The 20,323-nt window shown below is 29.5% G+C and overlaps 1 protein-coding gene across 4 annotated transcripts in view; it reads left to right on the top strand.

Annotated features, from left to right (window-relative positions):
• The window catches only part of LOC111713679 (high-affinity choline transporter 1), a 44,173-nt gene extending 23,850 nt beyond the window's left edge, over positions 1–20,323 (top strand). The window contains exons 10-29 of one of the 4 annotated variants that reach the window (XM_023488611.1): positions 1,909–1,995; positions 2,633–2,694; positions 4,334–4,412; positions 7,089–7,168; positions 7,660–7,732; positions 8,754–8,803; positions 9,245–9,357; positions 9,416–9,539; positions 10,113–10,216; positions 10,365–10,474; positions 11,349–11,440; positions 12,133–12,191; positions 13,112–13,181; positions 14,570–14,638; positions 15,336–15,443; positions 16,214–16,357; positions 16,435–16,503; positions 16,690–16,754; positions 17,241–17,284; positions 18,426–18,519. In XM_023488611.1, the coding sequence (XP_023344379.1) occupies positions 1,909–1,995; positions 2,633–2,694; positions 4,334–4,412; positions 7,089–7,168; positions 7,660–7,732; positions 8,754–8,803; positions 9,245–9,357; positions 9,416–9,539; positions 10,113–10,216; positions 10,365–10,474; positions 11,349–11,440; positions 12,133–12,191; positions 13,112–13,181; positions 14,570–14,638; positions 15,336–15,443; positions 16,214–16,357; positions 16,435–16,503; positions 16,690–16,754; positions 17,241–17,284; positions 18,426–18,436 (1,613 nt within the window). In that variant the 3' untranslated portion in view covers positions 18,437–18,519. Of the gene's footprint in view, positions 1–977; positions 1,065–1,329; positions 1,392–1,908; positions 1,996–2,632; positions 2,695–3,142; positions 3,292–4,333; positions 4,413–7,088; positions 7,169–7,659; positions 7,733–8,753; positions 8,804–9,244; positions 9,358–9,415; positions 9,540–10,112; positions 10,217–10,364; positions 10,475–11,348; positions 11,441–12,132; positions 12,192–13,111; positions 13,182–14,569; positions 14,639–15,335; positions 15,444–16,213; positions 16,358–16,434; positions 16,504–16,689; positions 16,755–17,240; positions 17,285–18,425 lie in introns of all 4 variants that reach the window. The other 3 variants (XM_023488609.1, XM_023488608.1, XM_023488610.1) reach the window with 3 other exon arrangements.

Here is a 20,323-nt window from a genome sequence, read left to right as displayed (position 1 = left end):
ATTTTCTTTTTCAACTTTTTTTATTTAAATTTTTTTTTCCACGGGCAACGCCAGGCCCTTCAGCTAGTTGTTTATAATTCCTTTCAGATATTAAATTTTAGATGTTTATAATTCCTTTCTAATATTTAATTTTAGATTGAATTCCTTTCAAATATTGAATTTTAGATTTTTTATAATTCCTTTCAAATATTAAATTTTAGATTTTTTATAATTCCTTTCAGAAATTAAATTTTTAACAGTTAAAAAGTGGAATGAATTTGTCTACACTTATTTTCAAAATTACAACATTCCGCTTTTTCCTGGTTATCATTGTATTATATGTTTATAATCATAAATCTATATATATGTATATATATATATATATTCAAAATGTTAAAAATTATATATTTTTGCTGAGATTTCATCATATCTGACATTTAAAGTGTAGTTTTTTAAATATTATTTTTATATGTTTGTTTAAAATACTATGAATTCTGAATTCTAACCCTTAACACTTTAAAAAAAATTGTTTTAAAATTTATTCAACTTTTAAAAATGTTTTGAAGGTTGACTAAATATTAAACAAAATACAAAAATTAGGTAAAACAGTTTAAATCTTAAATTCGACTTCAGAATCTTAAACTCTCAGAAAAGAGTTAAAAAAATTTTGTGATCCAATCTGGTTAACAAAAGAACTGATTTTTCGCCACTTTTAAGCAAATTTTTCTTTTTTCTTTGAACCTGATGTAATCCATTAATACTTAAAAATTTGAATTCTGGTAGCTCTAAAAGTCAAAGTTTAAAATATCAAGGGTTACACCATCAGCCATTGCAAAGATGAAGTGATTTGAAAATAACAATTTGTGGCCGGCAATTAGTTCCTATATTAGAGGATTTAAACACATACATTTATACTTGTAAAGAAACAATAATTATTTTATGCCAATTGTATTCTTTCTTGATGTTCAGAAAAAAAGAAAACAATTGTTTTGTATCAGGAGCCACCCTAGCCATCATTCTAAAAGTTCCTCTGGATCCTGCTGTAGTTATCTCAGCAATGATTGCGATTTTCTATACCTGGATAGGAACTTGTACTTCTCTAAACATTGTCCAGATTTTAAAAAAAAAAGAAATTGGTCGAATTTCACTAAATTCAATTCAAACAATTTTGTTTGTCAAAATGCATTGCAATTAATTCAGAGCAACATTTAAGTTTAAAAAGTAGTAACACAAGGGTGAATCTGAAAAACTCAATTTTTAAATCAAGGAAAAAATTAATACAAAATTTTAAAGGGGCTGAATTGCAAAAGAGTTAAAACTAGACAAATGTTATGAGCAGTAGGCTTGTAGGAGGACTGTACAGTGTGGCGTACACTGATGTTGTACAATTGGCGTGTATAGCAATAGGACTGGTGAGCTATTGTAGCTTTAGGGTCAACCTGTAGTCTGGGTTAGGCTGTAGATACGATCGTCCTGTTTACTTCATTGATTCCTTTTTTCAGCTAGATAGATAGATATTTAGACTCTACCAAAATCCTAGGAGAAAATAATATTTTGTTTTTGAGCGCATCTGCGTCATAACACATCAGTTTTGTCAATGCCTACTTGTAATAATGTTTTTAGGAACTTTTAGGTTACATAGAACATGCTTATAGTATATGTAGATCCCTTAGTTTTCAAGCCAAAGCATTTTGTACACACTCCAAAGTGAGCTAATGAAAATCGAAACTTGCCTGCAGGATTTTTAAAACATGACTTTAAGCATCATTTGTCTGGAAAAACTTTTTTCAGTGAAAACTTTTCATCATAAGCTTACTTTAATTATTTTTACAAAATGCTTTGGTTTTCAATATTACAGGTTTTCTTTTCAGAAGTTTAAAATCACTAATCATGTAGAAAACCTGTAGTAATTATTGTGATCTGTTTTAGGCGCCACCCTTGCAATAATAATAAAAATGAACATTGATACAGCCGTCATCGCCTCAGCGTTGATAGCCGTCTTCTACACTTGGATAGGGAACTATTGAAAAAATAGAAAAGTCAAAAATATGTCTTTTTTTTGGAGAAAATTTATTACAATTAAGCCTAGCCAAATATATTCAGTATTCAAACCTCTAGTATTGATTGAAAAAAAAGTTTGCAATTTTTTTCTGAATAACAATGCAAAAGTTATTCTCCTTGTCCTATAAGTAAGGTTTTTTATGTTAAATACAACAATGGAAAATTGAGTCTTTGTCAAAACTCATATTCTAATCCCTATATCTTTGCAACCCAATGTCGTAGACCTTAAATATTTCAACTTTGAATTTTGTTAGATCAGGTTGCAAAGATATACGGATTAGAAAATTATTTGAGATTTCGACAAAGACTCACCTATCTTTTGTGAGTTGTAACAAAATTCAACACTTTTTTGGTGAGAATAAGATTAAATTAAGTTCATGTCCTTAAGGAATTTAGTATTTTACACAAACTCTAATTTTCTAATCAAAATTTTCTAATCCAAATGTTTTATACCTTGATATTTTTAACGATGTATTCCATCTAAACTTGAAATAATTAAAGGTTTACACCATAAGGTTGCACTGATATAGCGATCAGAAAAATTTGTTTTTTTTTGAAAAACTTAGAAAATTTTCAATTATCTGATGAACAGGGGGTCTGTATTCTGTAGCATACACTGACGTAGTACAACTAGGTTGTATATTTTTAGGCCTGGTAAGAAACTGCCCAGCAACCAGTAGATGTAGATCTTATACTATTAATTATGTAGAACATAGTTTATGTAGTTGTATGTATTAAGAATGAACATCTAACGGACATGTATGCACATATTTTCAATTTTTATTTGAATCTGAAACTAAAAATGGAAATATGGCGCTGTATGATCACATTTAAATATTTTTCTAAAGGTTTTTTTTTATAAACCCAACTGCATGATTAAAATTAATAAATGTTTTGCTTTTTTAGTTTAATTTATGTGGCTTCAAGCGGGTCAAGAAAATATTTATTACCCATAACATATATTCTCAACAATCAATACTAAATGTACATTTTAATTGCATTCTTCCGTGCAGAGATGTGCATTTGATGTGGTTAGCCCGATCTTCAAAGTTTTATATATTTTATCTAAGACGTGTTAACACCTTATGAGTGTCCTGTTTAGGTGCAACACTTACAATCATATTACACATTCCTATGGATGCCAGTGTAGTCGCGTCAGCTTGCGTGGCGGTGTTCTATACACTTATTGGAGGCTTGTACTCAGTAGCCTATACTGATGTAATACAGCTGTTTTGTATTTTCATTGGTCTGGTGAGTGGAACAGCTGACTTCATTTTGATCAACCAATCAATCAATCATTGACGACAAAAATTGATCCACATTGTATTTTTTGGTTTTGCTTTTCTTTACTGCAGACGATATAATCCCATACAATTATAGTTGACATTCAAGAGAAAACAGATATTTTAGTCCAGACCACCATGTTACTTTTTGCTACTTAAAATACCTACATCTAAATAATGTTATACTAGTTCAAATATTTGCTTTCTTACTTACCTTTAATCGCCCATTTATTTACGATAAAATGTACACTTTTTTAAAGAGGCCTGTTTGAATTTGTTTACACTATTCTCTGCAGTTAGAATTAATTCCTTTCTGAGATAAAAGAATGTGCTAAACATGGTGTTGAATAAGAACAGATAAGCAAGTACTTTTACGTAATTAGACTCCTTGGATAAAGGTGGTGCACATTTTCAAATATTTTTTTACTTATTAATATGTTTTAACACATTACTGGGAGTGTTCTAAAATGTTTTATTGGACGAACTCATAATTAGATTACAAGGTACTATCCAATATTGTATCATGCAAGCAATCTCCGGCGCGCCGGTCCTATGTATGGTAAAGTTTCTCATGTATAATATCGCCTGACTCTTTGGTATCTTAGGTAAAAAGTTCTTTGTTGAATAGGTTGACTCTTATATAAAAAACTCAGGCAAAGCTGGGTTCCCCAGCTAGTAAAAGTATCAAATGGTTTACATATGTAATTAGGTCCAATTAGTTTTATGTGGCACTTTTAAGCATAATCTTTCCGTTTAACGCTTTGTTTTTTTAAGTAGTAAAAGCATGTATAATTGTTTCTTTTGGTTTATCCTGCATGAGATTGCATGTTTGGAAATTCTTATTTTTCAAATCAAATATGAAAATATTATGAATACTACAACAATATTTTTAAACAAAATTTTCCTTTTTTATTCGTTTTGATATTCTCTAAGCGAACTTGTACATCCTTTACAAAAGCAAAATTTACCATTTCTTTATTTTTTTATATCTGAACTTCTACTATTTGTAGTGGGTCTGCATACCGTTTGCTTGGGCACATCCTGCAGTTGCAACTATCCAACTAACAGACTGGACTGAGAAATGGATGGGTAAGTTACTTATAAAGTGAACAAATATAATACGTTAAAGATATACACTTTTTATAAGTCTAATAAATGTACCGGATATATAAACCGGATATTTATACCGGATATATAAACCGGATATTTATATATAAACCGGATATTTATACCGGATATATAAACCGGATATTTATACCGGATATATAAACCGGATATTTATACCGGATATAAAAACCGGATATTTATACCGGATATATAAACCGGATATTTATACCGGATATATAAACCGGATATTTATACCGGATATATAAACCGGATATTTATGCCGGATATATAAACCGGATATTTATACCGGATATATAAACCGGATATTTATACCGGATATATAAACCGGATATTTATGCCGGATATATAAACCGGATATTTATACCGGATATATAAACCGGATATTTATACCGGATATATAAACCGGATATACAATATTACACTCACCCTTCTCCAAAAAGTAAGTTTTTAATCTGATTGGTTTTGCTTTTTATAAACTTTGCTATATCATTATCTGCAGAGAAAAAAGGAAAAACGAACAAAACGATCGTTTTAACGCACCAAGAATGAGCCAACTTAATACATATGTGATTGGTAATTCTTAAAAAGTAATGGTTAAAAGTTAAAACCTTTAAATGCGGTAATACATTTTTTATGTTTAAGCATTTTTTCTTTTTGAATAGCTATTGAAATCCCTGTATTCATCTAAAAAAATTTCATGGCGAGCTAGACTATAAACTAAGTGAACTATGCTAGATAAAAAGGTCAATATTTGAAATATTAATGCTTATCTGTGCAGAAAAAAAATGCTGTCATATAAAGGAACTGCGCCTGTTTTTGTATACCTTTGTTATTTCAAACTATAAACTCTGTTGGACCAAAAAGTCTAAATTTAATTTACGAAAGGTATACGCGCGCCATCAGGATACAGTGATACAACATAAGAGTGTGTGGCAATTTCTCAATCACTATTCTAAGCGAAGTATTTCTTGTGAAATCAAAGGAAATTTATAAAATGCAAAAAGTGAAATTTCATCCAAAAAATAATTAAGTTGTCTTATTTCCTTTTATAATTCTTTTCATTGGAGAAAGTACACTATTTCATATTTAGCATGTGAGTTTTAGATTTTAACAAGAAAAGTTCACTTTTGTTTAAAGGGTTTTGTTATTGTCCAAAGTTGGAATAATCCAACATTTTGTCGAAAACAAAGTTAAAATGATAGAATGAATATTTCATAAGCGTATTTCTGCTAGCAGGTTTTTGTTAGATCGCGGTTAGGTCTACAACATCAGGTTCTCAAGATGTACGGATTAGAAAATTTGAATTTGTGGCAAGTGTCTCATATCCAAATTTTCCTGAACACTACAATGAGAACCATAAAACCTTTGAAATAGAACCGACGACTTTTAGACTAAAGTTATGACTTCAAATAGTTTTATGAACATGAGAAACAGCGATTGTATTGCTTAACCTTCAGAATTGCTTGAATGTTGTATTCCTATTCCACAGTTTCTGGTTCTCACCGATTGGCATAAAACTGGTCTCTGCAATGCATTAATGAATTTAGAAAATCTATGATTGCAACCTTGATCAAATTGTATTTTAAAATTTTTATTTGAAAAAGTAAATCCTGATTCAATTTCAATACATTATTTCAAATATCAGGAAACGGGAATTGATTCGAAATTGGATTCCATAAAATTCAAGAAATGACATTTATTGTTAAAAAGAACAAAATTCCGATTGCTTATGAGAAAAAAGATAGGCTATATTGTAAACCCTTTTAATTGCTGTTTACATAGAAATTATATAAATGTATGTAATTAAATACTTTTATTGTATAAGTTTATTTGACATTAAACTTTAATGTTCAAGGTGATAGAGAAATTAAAAAAAGAATCATTAAAATAATCACAATTTTTTAAAGTCGTGTTAAATGCTACTTTCTAATGTCTTTTTAATTTGCAGTTCTTTAAGCAGAACCTTTTCTTGACAATTTTGAATTTGTTATTTCGCAAAGGTCAGAAATCGTTAGGAAAACATGAAAGAGAGACATCAATACATTTTTTGACGTCAAACTAAAGTTAATTGAACGTAAGAATGAAATGAATCTTATTCAAAACTCTTATTGAGAAGAAAAATGTTTTTAATGTATAGTATGTAACCATATAGAGGAGTTGAATCTTTGCCACAAACTCAAATAATCCATAAATCTTAGAATCTGTAGAAACTTGGAATATTTAATTTAACAGAGTTCATAGTAGGAAATATCTAAGGTCAACGACATTAGGGTTGCAAAGTTATAGGGATTGAAAAATCAGATTTGTGACAAAGAAATTGAGTTTTAGCCACAAAGGAATTGAGTTTTTGCCACAAATCCCAATTTTGTAATACCTAAATCTCAACAACCAGATGATGAAAACATTTCATATTTCAAACTTACATTGTTTGATCCACTAGAATTCATAGTTTGAAATATCTACGGTCTACGATATTTGGTTTTAAAGAAATTGGGATTTAAAAATCCGAGTTTGTGGCAAAGACTCAATTCCTTTTCAAATCCTTTGCTTCCCTTAACTTTTGCGTAAAATGAAAACTTGTAGAGCTAGTGGTCATAAAGGCGCACAAGCAATACGGTAAAAAATTGTTAATTCCAGGTGAAATTGGAGGAGGTTGGTGGAATGCCCACTATGCTGACTACTTTCTACTCTTAACCTTTGGAGGGATCCCTTGGCAGGTTAACATTTTTTTTAAACACTTTGAGATCCGTAAAACTATGAAATTCGGACCGGTATATGATATGAACTTAAATATATCGTGCTCTGTGGAATTCTTTAAATAAAATGATGGAGCAAAAAAACCAATTTTTCTGATTTTTTAGGCATTCTTGGCCCAATCAAATCTGGGACCGAATTTATTAAATTGCAGAGGTCACTGAACTATAAAACCTACCGCAGGATCAAAGTTAAAGATTCATGAGGATTTAAATCCGCTGTAGGTTAAGCGACCTATCCAATTCATTCAATTCACTCTATTTGGCTTCACAGTTTTCGTGATAAAGGTTTTTTAAGCCTTGGGCTTTTTAAAATATGCGTTCTCTAATTTCGTCTCTTCGTTTCCCCCAGTATAGTTAAGCCCGCCTTATTCTGCAAACTGGGTACACTAGACGCGCCGGTAGGATATAGATACTGGTTTATATCTTGCAACATTTAAAATGATGTGCCCCAGGTATACTTCCAACGAGTGTTGTCCTCTAAGTCTGCGGGGAAAGCTGAACTCTTATCCTATATTGCTGCTGTGGGTGAGTGTCAAATCTTGTCAATTAATATAAACGAATTTTGAATATTTCGAAAACTGCAAAAATGATAAAAAATTTTAATAGCAACAAATTTAGGTGATTGACTCACAAATACAAATAATGCAAACATGAAAATTTCAGTACAGGGTGTCCCATGAAACATGACAGTTGGTGTATAGTTTTGAATGTCTTCTTCCACATACTGTATTAGATTTTAAAGACTTTTTGCAGTTTATTTCTGTAAATAAATGTTTAGCTCATATACATTTTACCGTGAAATTAATTTAACTATAATATTACAGTCTTTAGTATCCAACAACTTATCAAATTATGGAAGAAGACATTTTAAACTTTTCACCAATTGTCATGTTTCGTGGGACACCCGTGGATATTTTGCGATATTTCTTTTGTATATTCATGTGTGATAAATAGAAATGTGACTTACAAAGTTGCAAAGATGCTTTCACATAAATGAATAAGTCTCATTTAGTTAAAGTAAAAATAATAATCGGAAATATTTTGATAAAATAACTATTAAAAAACGCAGAATTTAAGAGAGAATTAAAAAATTAGATTTATCCTTTCATCAAATAACTTTATTTTGGTTTAACTAATAAATTTTCCTTGAAAACCAAACAAAAAGAAACAAAAACAACTTCCATTAAATTTGTAAAAAAATTAAGTATTTTCCACAAGCTCTGATTTTCTAATCTCTATATCTTTGCAACCCAATGTCGTATGCATTCTACTAGATCAATTCGAAATATCAAAGGTTTCACTATTAGGTTGCAAAGGTTAGAAAGTTTGAGTTTGTGGCAAAGACTTCATTCCTTTAATATGTAATATAACTATTAAATTAAGAAGACTAATTTTCTAATTTTGACAATAAAAGATCTAAAATACATTTACAGATAAGAAGATTTATTTCATGTTAATATTATATTATTTCATTATAATAGTAAATCAATAAATATTAAAATTGATTATTATTAAAATGATTATTATTTCAAAATACATTTTTTAGGATGCTTGTTAATGGCAGTTCCTCCTGTTCTAATTGGAGGGATAGCAAAGGTCTAATAAATATTTACATATTAATTGAGTACAGTTTACTTTATTTGAATGGTGAATATCGGTATTAATTCTTGATCCACTCTTTTTCTTAATCTCTAGATTAAATAATGCTTGTTCTCCTCTGTTTATTAATCTTCAGATTAATTAACCGATTAGGATAAAGGATAGTTTTTAGCTCGGAACACTTTCTTTCAGAGATAATTTTTTAACTTTCTAACATTCCAGTTAATGTATTTTATTTCCCTTGCTAGAAAATGTAAAAAATATTGAACGAAGGTACCGTTGTGAATCATTGATGTAAATATTTAAATGAAGTATAAAATTGCTTTAAGTTCCTTTAAAGGAGTTAAATAACAAACTTGTTTCTTGTCATTTTTGAAAGAAGCTAATTAGTGATTACTCTCCGCAAAGTCTAATTTTCTAATCCTTTATTTGTTGTAGGCTACTGATTGGAATAAAACTGACTATGTTCAATTACACAATGGTATACTACCAATACCTAAAGAGGATACAAGAATGATATTACCCATGGTTCTTCAATACCTCACCCCGCCGTAAGTTGAACATTTTCTTTGACTTACAGTAAAGTCTTAAAAAATATTATATTTGTAGAATCATTGCTTTCTTTGGACTTGGAGCTGTTAGTGCAGCTGTAATGTCTTCAGCTGATTCCTCTGTTCTATCCGCAGCGTCAATGTTTGCCAGAAATGTTTACAAGCTTATCTTCAGACAAGGCGTAAGACATTATTTTGCATTAATTTTTAGAATTAAACAAATAAAGATTTTGGATTATCCCCAAGCTTTAACGCCAAAATACGCAATTAATGCGTCGAAAAACCTGGTATTTAATATTAGCCTTATAGGTTTTTCTTTAACTTGGTTCATGTTTTAAATTTTCTTATTATTCCCTTACATCAATCATAAGCTTTAAACAATCTAATATGATTCGGGACACCCTGTATTTTCTCAGAGCAATTTAAAATTCCTTGCGCGAATTTGCGTACATTTTGCTGTTCTGTAGACTGTATGTAAGACATTCCGACTAAATAATACTTAAAGAGCTTGCGCTAAAATGATGCGTAAATTGAGTGCAAGTTGACCACAAAGATTTTGCGCATAAAGTTTGCTCAACAACAAGCACGTTTGTGCAGAATTTGCAAAAAATTTTGAAAAACGGAACCTTTTAAAATATTTTCCCTTTTACACTTCATCAGAGGCCATAACTAATAAGTTCAGCTTACCGTTTATAGTTCGAATTGATCTCTTTTCTTCAAACCAAACATTAGAATATAGAAAAATGTTTATTAAGGCAAGTGAACGAGAAATCATGTGGGTGATGAGAGTGGCAATATTTGTAGTTGGTGGTATGGCAACTGTTATGGCTTTAACTATTCCTACCATTTATGGACTTTGGTAAGAAAAATAAAACAACAAAATTTATTTAGCATAGATCATATACTATTTACAGATCATAAATTCTTTATGATAAAGCATATCTATCACATATTTAAATTTAAGTAATCAAAAATAATAATCTTTGAAATAATAATTGTGTGTTAAGGGCTCTGTGTTCGGACCTGGTTTATGTAATCTTGTTTCCACAACTTCTCATGACGGTTCACTTCTCAGAGTATTGTAATACATACGGATCACTCTTTGCCTACTGTCTCGGTAAGCCAAAGGGTTATCCTCTAAGGATGAGACTGTAAAGACGACCAGAAACTCTTAAAGTATGACGATCTCAAAATATAGTGGTATAATTATGAATTAGGAATATAAGAAAACTTGCATTATAAATTCCGTGCAGTTGTCTTTGAAGTCTTGTCCTTTGAGGGTAACACTGTAGAAACATGGAATATACAGTAGTAGGTAGTTTTTTGTTTGATATTATGATTATTTCAATATTTTCAACTTTTTGCTTGATATTATGATTATTTCAATATTTTCAAACTTTTTGTTTGATATTATGATTATTTCAATATTTTCAAACTTTTTGTTTGATATTATGATTATTTCAATATTTTCCAACTTTTTGCTTGATATTATGATTATTTCAATATTTTCCAACTTTTTGCTTGATATTATGATTATTTCAATATTTTCCAACTTTTTGTTTGATATTATGATTATTCAATATTTTCCAACTTTTTGCTTGATATCTTGATTATTTCAATATTTTCCAACTTTTTGCTTGATATTATGATTATTTCAATATTTTCCAACTTTTTGCTTGATATTATGATTATTTCAATATTTTCCAACTTTTTGCTTGATATTATGATTATTTCAATATTTTCCAACTTTTTGTTTGTCAAGTTTGCTTAAAATCTCCATTTTCTCATTATATTCACCATGAAATATTATTCATAACGCCCTCAAGTCTGACAGAATGTTTTATGAATCTATTTTTCTTAAAATTAAATCAAATAAAAAGGTGAGAAACATAAAGTTTTCTTGAAAAAAAACCTTTTCGTAGCTCTACCGAGTTACCGATAAAATTTTTTGGCAAATAGTGGGTTGATGAATTATGAATGATCGTTTTTAGGACTGTTTATTCGTCTGATCGGAGGGGAGAAGTTGGTAAAACTGCCTCCACTCGTTCATTTCCCAGGTTTCGAGCCTCCATCAGAGGAGGAGGTAAAATATAGTTCTCAATTTTACTTTCAGAGATTAAACACTTATAACTATTTTTCATCAACTAGTGAGACTAAACTTACTTTGAAGTGTTGCTTGATTTAACCTTGCAAACCCAGTTATGATTTTTATACAGTTTTTTAAATTTAAAATTAGTGTTCAGTTTTGAAGAACTCCATGGTTAAATGTTTACAAAATTTCGTCAAAGGACATGAGCCTCTGCCAAAAACTCTGATTTTCTAATCCCTATATCTTGGCAACCCAACATCGGCGAATTAGAAATGTCAAAATTTGAATTCTTTAAGATCAAATAATTTAAGAAGGCCGGGTTCACACGTTCTTGAAAAGAAAGTTTTTGTTTCTGAAAGGGAGGAATCATTTTGAGGGGTTTAATGAAAGAATCATATGTCATTAAAGAAAAGATAAAAAATCTCAGTATGAGGCATAACATGGTCTTTAAGCAAAAAATCCTGTTTTTAAGAACTGCAAAGCTATAAAGATGTATAATGTTCATGCGGATAATAAACAAAGTAACCAAAATGAATCTAAGACATTTTCAAACCAATAATTAAGAACTTGCCAATAACTATTAAATGTGCTCATTTCTGCGTATTTTGAAAACTATGACAGAAAATAGTACCTTAGAAAAGTAAAGATTTATTAAAACTAAAATGATCAAATTTAAAATATTATAGATTGCGGATGCTGCTCTGACTGGAAGAAGACCCTTCGGTACCCAGCTTTTCCCTTTCAGGTAAATTTGAAATTTTTTAAATTGATTTTTAATTTAAAAGTTTAAATGTTAATATCTTGGTTCGTTTTTTATTACAAAAGTGTTTGCCCTTTTTAAAGGTTCCTGCACAAAAATCTTACTGATTTTGCAAATTTCAATTTTGTTTATTTTAAACATTTATTTTATCACACTTTGCCAAATATTAGTCTTTAGAGAAGATGTACGTCAAAATTTTTAAAAATCGTTTTTTGGTTAGATTTTATCTTTTTCTTTTCTTAGAATAACAATTTTGAAAATTGTAATAAAAATAAAATTTTTAAATGTTAAATTTTATTTTCTGAACTCTCATTTTGTGGTAACTTTTAAAAGTCTTAGAAGAACAGAACACGTTACTGCCCCTCAATCAAAAAATGGGGGAACAGGGGGAGTGGAGTTAACACCATAAACCTCTAATTGTAAACTCAAATACGGCTCGGTTGTGTCGTCTTGAGTTATGAAATCCTACGGAAAACTGGTAAATCCCGTGAAAACTCTTAAAATGGGTATTTCAAACACAAATCAGAATCCAAACCAATTCTTCCTCCACATCTGTATATATATATTTATCTATCTAGATTATTCTGAATCCAATGTAATGTGTAAACAAGCTTTAAAGTATGCGTTTTTTCCCCTTGAAATAGTTCACTTTAACGAAGACGACATTCTAAATATATTGCGGGTTTACAGGATCCATTCAAGGATAAATATATAAAAGGGAAAAGTATTTATAAATTAAAATCATTATAAATCAATGCAAGCTACAATTCTATAGTGCTTAAAAATTAAAAAAAAAAACATATCAGAATATGTTTAATTTGTCAATTCTCACCATAAAACACAAAATCAATCCCCCTAAAATACCCCACCGTGAGTCACTATTTACTGATATTGTTTGTGTTTAGAACTGTTGCAATGATGCTGTCAATGATCTCCCTGATCTCTGTATCCCTGCTCATGACCTGGCTCTTCAAGGAAATTTAAACAAAATCCTCGAATCTTACAAATATAAGCGTATTTTTAAAAAAACCCTCTATTCAAAGATTAAAGCTTTGTCTGATCAAGTATAAATTAGATTTCAATGTTTAGAATTTTCTAATAATTTTCAATGGTCGTCTTTATACAAAAGTGACTTGCACATTTGTTCTGCAGGAAAAATTTAGGATTACACTTAAAAACCTACCCCTACAGAAAACAACAATATCATCCACATTATTCTTAGAAACAGGTTTCAAGGATACAGCTGTAAATCTTTGCATTAAGGATTACTTGAAATCACTCTTACATTCCCTTTATGATTCATTTTAAAGTGTTTTAAAGTATTGCATAAACGAGAAATCTTTATTGCCATCTTCTGTGTTTTTGAAGAGCAGTGTAAAAAATTGCCTCATTTATCTAGACAGAAAAAAAAGACGATTTCAATGGACACTGTACAATGAATAATTGAGTTTCAAGTTTTGTAAACGTTTGCTTTAATTGGCTCCCACCTCAGGTTTCCAATACTGAGAACTTTCAATACTCCAGAATATCGATCACGAAACAAACACAGTCTTCAAATAAAGAACAAGAAAGAATTTAATTAAAGATTATCAAGAGTTAAAGAATTTAAATATCAAATGACGATTTCTAACACTTCTTTATTTTAAAGAATAAAGAATTGTTAAAAAAGCTTAAATAGAAATTGTTCTATCAGAATGTAAGAATGAAATAATTAAATGCATAAAGCAACAAGTTGTTTAATTCTATTCTTTTACTTTTTTTAAACAGAAGAGATATTTCTTTTTACACTTCTAAACAAAATAAGTCAAAAATCCAACTAAAAGTTTCATTAGGAAATAAGTTAAAAATGGTTTCATGAAAATAAATATTAGAATTTTGTATTAAAAAAACAGCCAAGCATATCTACAAGGTGTCTCTGAAAAAAGTTTTTAGCCTTCAAAATGCTTTCAAAATGTAGTCGGTCCCTTTTCCAAGGATTAAAAAAAATTTTAAATTTTTTCGTCTTTTAGTTTTAAAAAATCCTAAATTCTATCATTGAAAACGTTCAATTTATTCTATTCTGCCGTAATAAACGTAAAAATAAAATTAAAATATAATTTTTTTAAATCTTTGAAAAGGAGACCTATCATTTTCGAACATAAGGTCCGCTTTTGAAGGTTAAAACGGCATTTTAGGAAAAATGTTGTATTGACGACTCTCCCATTAATGGACATTTTACACTAGAAGCACTTTTTAGTAAATTTGAACTATACTTAGTAGGCTAAAAAGCCTAAACACGCTTTTTTCAGAGAAACCCTGTATATATAAATATATATATATATATATAAATATAATTAATATTTCAAGGATTATTGTCTAAACAGAGTAAACGGCTGCGTAAAGAGTGGGATCTGTTTAAGTGTGTTGTAAATATACCAGAAGATCAGGCTCAGGTCAGAAATATATTTTAAAGGATTTGTATTGACGTCTTTGAAATTATTTTTCTTAAATACGAAAATCTAAATAAATTAAAATTCAGTCTCTTCAAGTTTGTTTTACCTTTCGTGCTCTGAAGGCATTAAACGAAGCAATCGTACCAACCTTTCTTAGCATTTTTTGAACAATTAGCACCTCTATTTCTTTTACTATAAAAAAAAAATTTAACAAGAGTACAAAATGTAATCAGAATTAAGTAAATTGCCTGACAGCTAGAGAACAAATGAAAACTATTAGTATTAAACTTTAAAAGTTTGAAGGTTAAACATTATTATTTTTAACTGGTCAATGGAATATTTCCTTAAGGCATATTTTTATTAGAGTGAATTTTATTTTGGAGAAGGGGAGTATAGTGCTTAACAGATCAAGAGCAAGTTCAAGAAGGGTTTAGGTTGATCTCTGAAAGCTACTAAACAAATTAAATCAACTTGAACTTTTCAGAAATAAAATGAGTCTTTGCAACAAACTCTGATTTTCAAATCCTTATATATATGCAACCTAATTGCGTAGGTCTATGGATTCTCTGTTAGATTAAATGATCTGTAAAGTTTGAAATTTCAACGGTTTTCACCATTAGATTGCAAAGATAGAGGGACCCGAGTTTTTAGAAATCTTTCATGAAACAAGTATAACCTATCCAATTTATTGTTCTAGATGAAGGATCCTGATGATGGAGAAATGATCGGTATGACAAGGAATGAAATGAAGAAGTATGCCTCTGTTGATGATACTAATGGGCATGTTATTGTGCCGGAGGAAGAGGTAAAACATTTACAAAAAAAATAATCAACTGTAGATCAATCACTGTTAAGGCTTTCTCCAGAAATTCCGCCTAAACTTATGCGCGGAATTCCGAAAATTTTCTTCGTTGGGAACCCTATCCGTTAAAGTTCTTTTGTTGTGAATCGCCGAAAAATGCAAACAGAAAGTCATATTAAATATAATTTAACAAAAAAATACAGTTTGTAATTTATTTTTAAAAAATTAGTTTTGGTGTTATAAAAACCCTAAACTGTTTAAGTTTCATTTTGTTGAGAATAAATTATTGGTTACACAGTAGCCTCTGAAGACAATTGTTTAGTAAGTACGTAAAGTAAAGTAAACTCTAACGACCATTGAATATTGATTTCTAAACTTGTTTACAGTGTAGGGAAGACAACATATGACTACAGAGAAAGTCTTTTCTCCGTTTTTTTGTACACATGCTATTCTTAATTACGTCTATGTCTATTAACACTTTTAAATGACAATAGTACCTTTCAATTAACTAAATAGTCAAGATATTGAGTCTTTGCTCAAATTTTGATTTTCAAATCTCTAAATCTTTGCGACAAAATTTCGTAGGCCTGATATATTTTAAACTGTAAACTCTGTTACATCACGTAATTAATCTAAGTTGGAAATATCAAAGGTTTACAAAGGTTGCAAAGGTAATGGGATTAGAAAATTTGAGTTTCTGACAAAGACTCAAATCCTGTCAAGAAAAATAAATGACTTCAAATTATACAAAGCTAAACTTTTTTCACCACCAGGTGGCACTGAGACGCAGGAAGGAAAGTTTGGCACGTGGAGAAAGTCTAGATAAACCACGTGCTCGTGCGTCAGCTGATCTCATGAGAAAGCAAATGTCAGTGGATCCGTCTGACATTAGACTTGACGATAAACCCGATGTTAAGGTGCAACAAATCAAAAAAACTTGACATTTACATCTCTTAAGTACATTTAAAATTGTTAAAACTGATTAATATTTTAGAGAAGAATCCGCCCTCTCAGTAAAATAGACCGGAGAGAAAGCTTGAAGCAGATTAAGCAAGGGCTAAAGGTAATATTTAAAAAAAATACATTTTTTTATCATAATAATTTCATTGATCATATTAAATTTAAGAAAGAATTAAACTGTTTTATTAAACATTTATATCTCAAATGCTTTAATAGTTTCTTTGATATTGTCTGCAAGAAAGAAGAAAAAATTGTAATATAAGTTAATCAATGAATTCCCTGAATGCAGGAGGGTGTTCAGGAAGTAAAGGAGGTTATAAAGGAGGTTGCAGACCATCTCCCAGACGGGCACAGGTAACTTCCTACATGTGTTTAACCAATTCCTAATTTTTCCCACTGTGAGGGGTTTCCACAAAACTCTGATATCAAGTTTTCTATATTTTCTAAAAAAAAACTCGTCGACCTTTTTATCCTTAACACTACAATTGCAATTGCCTAACTCAACAATCAACCTACATACTGCACCTGAATGGTTAATTTTTCAATATCAAGCCAAACAAATGTTTAAAACCTTCTGATCACACATTTAAAAATAGCAAAAATCTTAGAAACAGCTAGTTTTTACAACGTGTTACCATCAGTTGAAAACTTGTATTTTGATTTAAGTTTAATTTTCTATTTTTGCTTTATCTCAGAAAATCATACTAATTTTATATTTTACATGTTGTAGTTTAACATAAAATTGTTTTTGTAGAATAAAAAAATTTTCATTGTTTTAAATTTTATAAATTTTTACGCTCAAATTTCCCGAAATCCAAATAATTAACTTTTGTACTCCAGAACTATGGAACTAAAAGGGTACAGAAAAGCAGATTTTACAGAGGGTAAACAGTAAACTACACACACCTTAACCTTTCCAATTGCATGCTTTTAGTCATTACAAGACAACTTTTAAATGTAACCTTTTAGCACAACAAATGTCGATATCGAGTTTAAAGGTTTTGTTTAAGAACAATTCGGTCTTTAAAAATAGATTGAGTGTGTAATTGCAACACCTTAGTTTTCATTTTGATCAATTTTTATGAAAAACGTGACAAATATCTCACTTTGTGTTACAAAGCTCATAAACGATGCAACAAATAGTTCAAATTGAAATTTGATAATCCATTTAACATAAAAGAAAAAAATCCATTTGAGTCCTGTTAATCATAAAATTCATCAATCAAATCAAATCAATCAAATGAAGATGTAACCTTTAATTAGTTAATAGTTTACCGACTAATGAAACGGACTTGACACGTTCCGACTTTTTAAAAACCGCTCCGTTCTAGAACGAGGGCCTTCAGAATTTAGAATTATGCTAAGCAGTTTATATTTTAAATAAAAGATAATTAGAACCATAGTAATCTAGAAGAAAGAAAAAATAATGATATATAATTTAAAATAAACTGAACTATGGAACTATTAAAACCAATTTTAGAATTCCAGGATTTAAATGAGTTTGACCAATCCATTCTAATACAGATTAGTTCTTTTTAGTTTGAAAGTTCATAAAAAAACCTTTCATGAAGTAGACAATGAAAGTAGAAAATACCAAGACACTCTACTGAACTTACGATATTTTCAAATAGGTTTTTAGGCTGGCAAAAAGGCCCTATAAAAAATCGAGTAGATATTAAAATAAAATAAAATTTTTATACATTTTGATATAAATGCTGTTACAAATATAAACTTTTGTATAACACACTTTCATTAACAAATACAGCTTTTGATTTACATGGAGTCTTTCTAAAAGCCAAAAAGTTTGAGTTTTTGACAATTTAAAAAATGTTGCCCACTGCAAATCAGCGTTAAAGGTAGACTCTTATTCACTTTCTTAGAGAAAATTTCAGATATGGAAGTAAAGATATTTTTTCTAAAATAAAGGTACAATTTGAATCGGACATGCCCTCTTTAAATAGAGGGTTGCTAAAAAGTCCCTTTAAATTGTCGGCCTGTCAGCCAATAAATTTTTTTGTATTTCAGAGGATCAATAGCCTCCATAGCTGCCCAACCTCGGTATAAGAAACTGGAGAAGGATATCAAGGAGGATCTCAAGGAGACCCATCAGACAGAATTATAAAAAGCCAAAACTTTACCTGAACCCCTCACTTTTAGGAAGAAAACCTTAACATTTTGTTTGTATTATCGAACAAAATGTTTAAAATTTAGATATTACGAAAAATGTTAGGTTTTCTTCTTACACTGCTGCTTTATCTGTATAAAAAGGCGCAACTTGAAAAATCTATTAATTTGTTAATCTTGTTTAACGACCGGCATAAGTTTTATTATCAACAGATAATAAATATTTTCTAGGAATAAAAATAACTTATTACTTTTGCTCACAGGTTGTTGACTCAAAATAACACAATTTTGGATTTTTTATTTTTGGTATAGTGTAGCAGAACCCTTTGACCTTAAAAAATCAGGAAAATTTCAGCCGGAATAGAAAATGGCCGCTGCACATGGAATTATGTTGTAAAAGGCTTTATTTTAATGTTGTAGTCTCGTGTCAAGAAATCATACATTTGGAAAATAAAAGCATAAACCATAATGGTGTCAAGCTCAAATCAGAATTGGCTGTAGTGTAAACTGATTTCTGACCTACGCTCTGACATTTTGCTTGTGATGTTTACGATTATTTTTGTTCAAAATTGTGAGCAGAATGATAGGAATATCTCACAAATTTTACATCCCTAACATATGATCTTATTTTCGATAGAAATGCTTGTAATCTTAGAACAAGATGTTTAAAGGTCGAGCATAATGTTCCGAAATTATTTTGAAAAAATGAAAAAAATGTTGGGAATCTTCTAAAATATAGGTGTCGTAGAAAGCTAAAGCAATCTATGTTTTGGTAAAAATTTTCAAATTACCAAAACTGGAATTAATATGAGAAGAAAAGATTGTTCTTGGTGTTAAGTACCGCTGTATAGAATTAAGATTAAGAACCATAGATGTTACAGATAGCACAAGAGAGATAGTTTTAAACTACCATATTACATGTTTGATCTGTTTAATCTGTGGAGAAATTATCTCTTTATTAAGGAACTGTTCTTGTGTTGTGAAAACATAAAATGGCGTCATTTTCAATTATTTCTAAACTAATACTTGGAATACCAAAAACCTTTTATTTTGATTTTTTTAGTAAAAAATTACACATTTGTAACTGGCCAAGGTAAAAATCATTAAATATATACAGAGAGAATTTTAACACAAATTTATCTACTATATTAGAGTATAGAAATAATGCATGTTCTTCAATGTCTTGTAAACTGCTTTAATTGTATAATATTTTTTAAAAGTATCAATTGTTAGAAAATGAAAAATTTCTAAAACATCTAAAAAAAGTCAATTATTGGATAGAATTTTATCTTATCCTAATATTTTTCAAAATTTTAGTTCAAAATTTCATCAGAGATATTTTATGGAACCAAAATGTATATTTAGATTAGATAAAAGTAGGGGATAGAAAATTTCGTCAAATGGTGGATTTTTAAAACAATAAAACCAATTGTTTAAAACCTCACAAATCGAAATATAAGTTTGGTTTAGATTTTATCATAAACTCTTAATTTCCTCTTCTTATATTAACTGCAAAGGATAAAGTAGATTAAGTTGAATTAAAATGGAGATGGAAAATAAAGTAAAAAAAAACCTTTCTCCATTCATAAATTCTTATCTTTAAATATTTATCGTTGGACCAAAGAGAAACATGAATATCTATATATTTGGCAGGTCGGAATCAATGTAGATATTGTAGTTGTAAACTGTATGCACGTACATATAATCCTGGATTTATGCCCACGTACAGTAATTTGTTACATGTATTTAAAGAACTCCTATTTGTTAACGTTAAATGAATATAATTAATTAGATAGAAA

Source organism: Eurytemora carolleeae, unplaced genomic scaffold, assembly GCF_000591075.1.
Source record: "Eurytemora carolleeae unplaced genomic scaffold, Eaff_2.0 scaffold1455, whole genome shotgun sequence".
NCBI lineage: Eukaryota > Metazoa > Arthropoda > Copepoda > Calanoida > Temoridae > Eurytemora > Eurytemora carolleeae.
The sequence above is the reverse complement of the archived record's forward strand: the minus strand, read 5'-3'. Positions and strand labels throughout refer to the sequence as shown.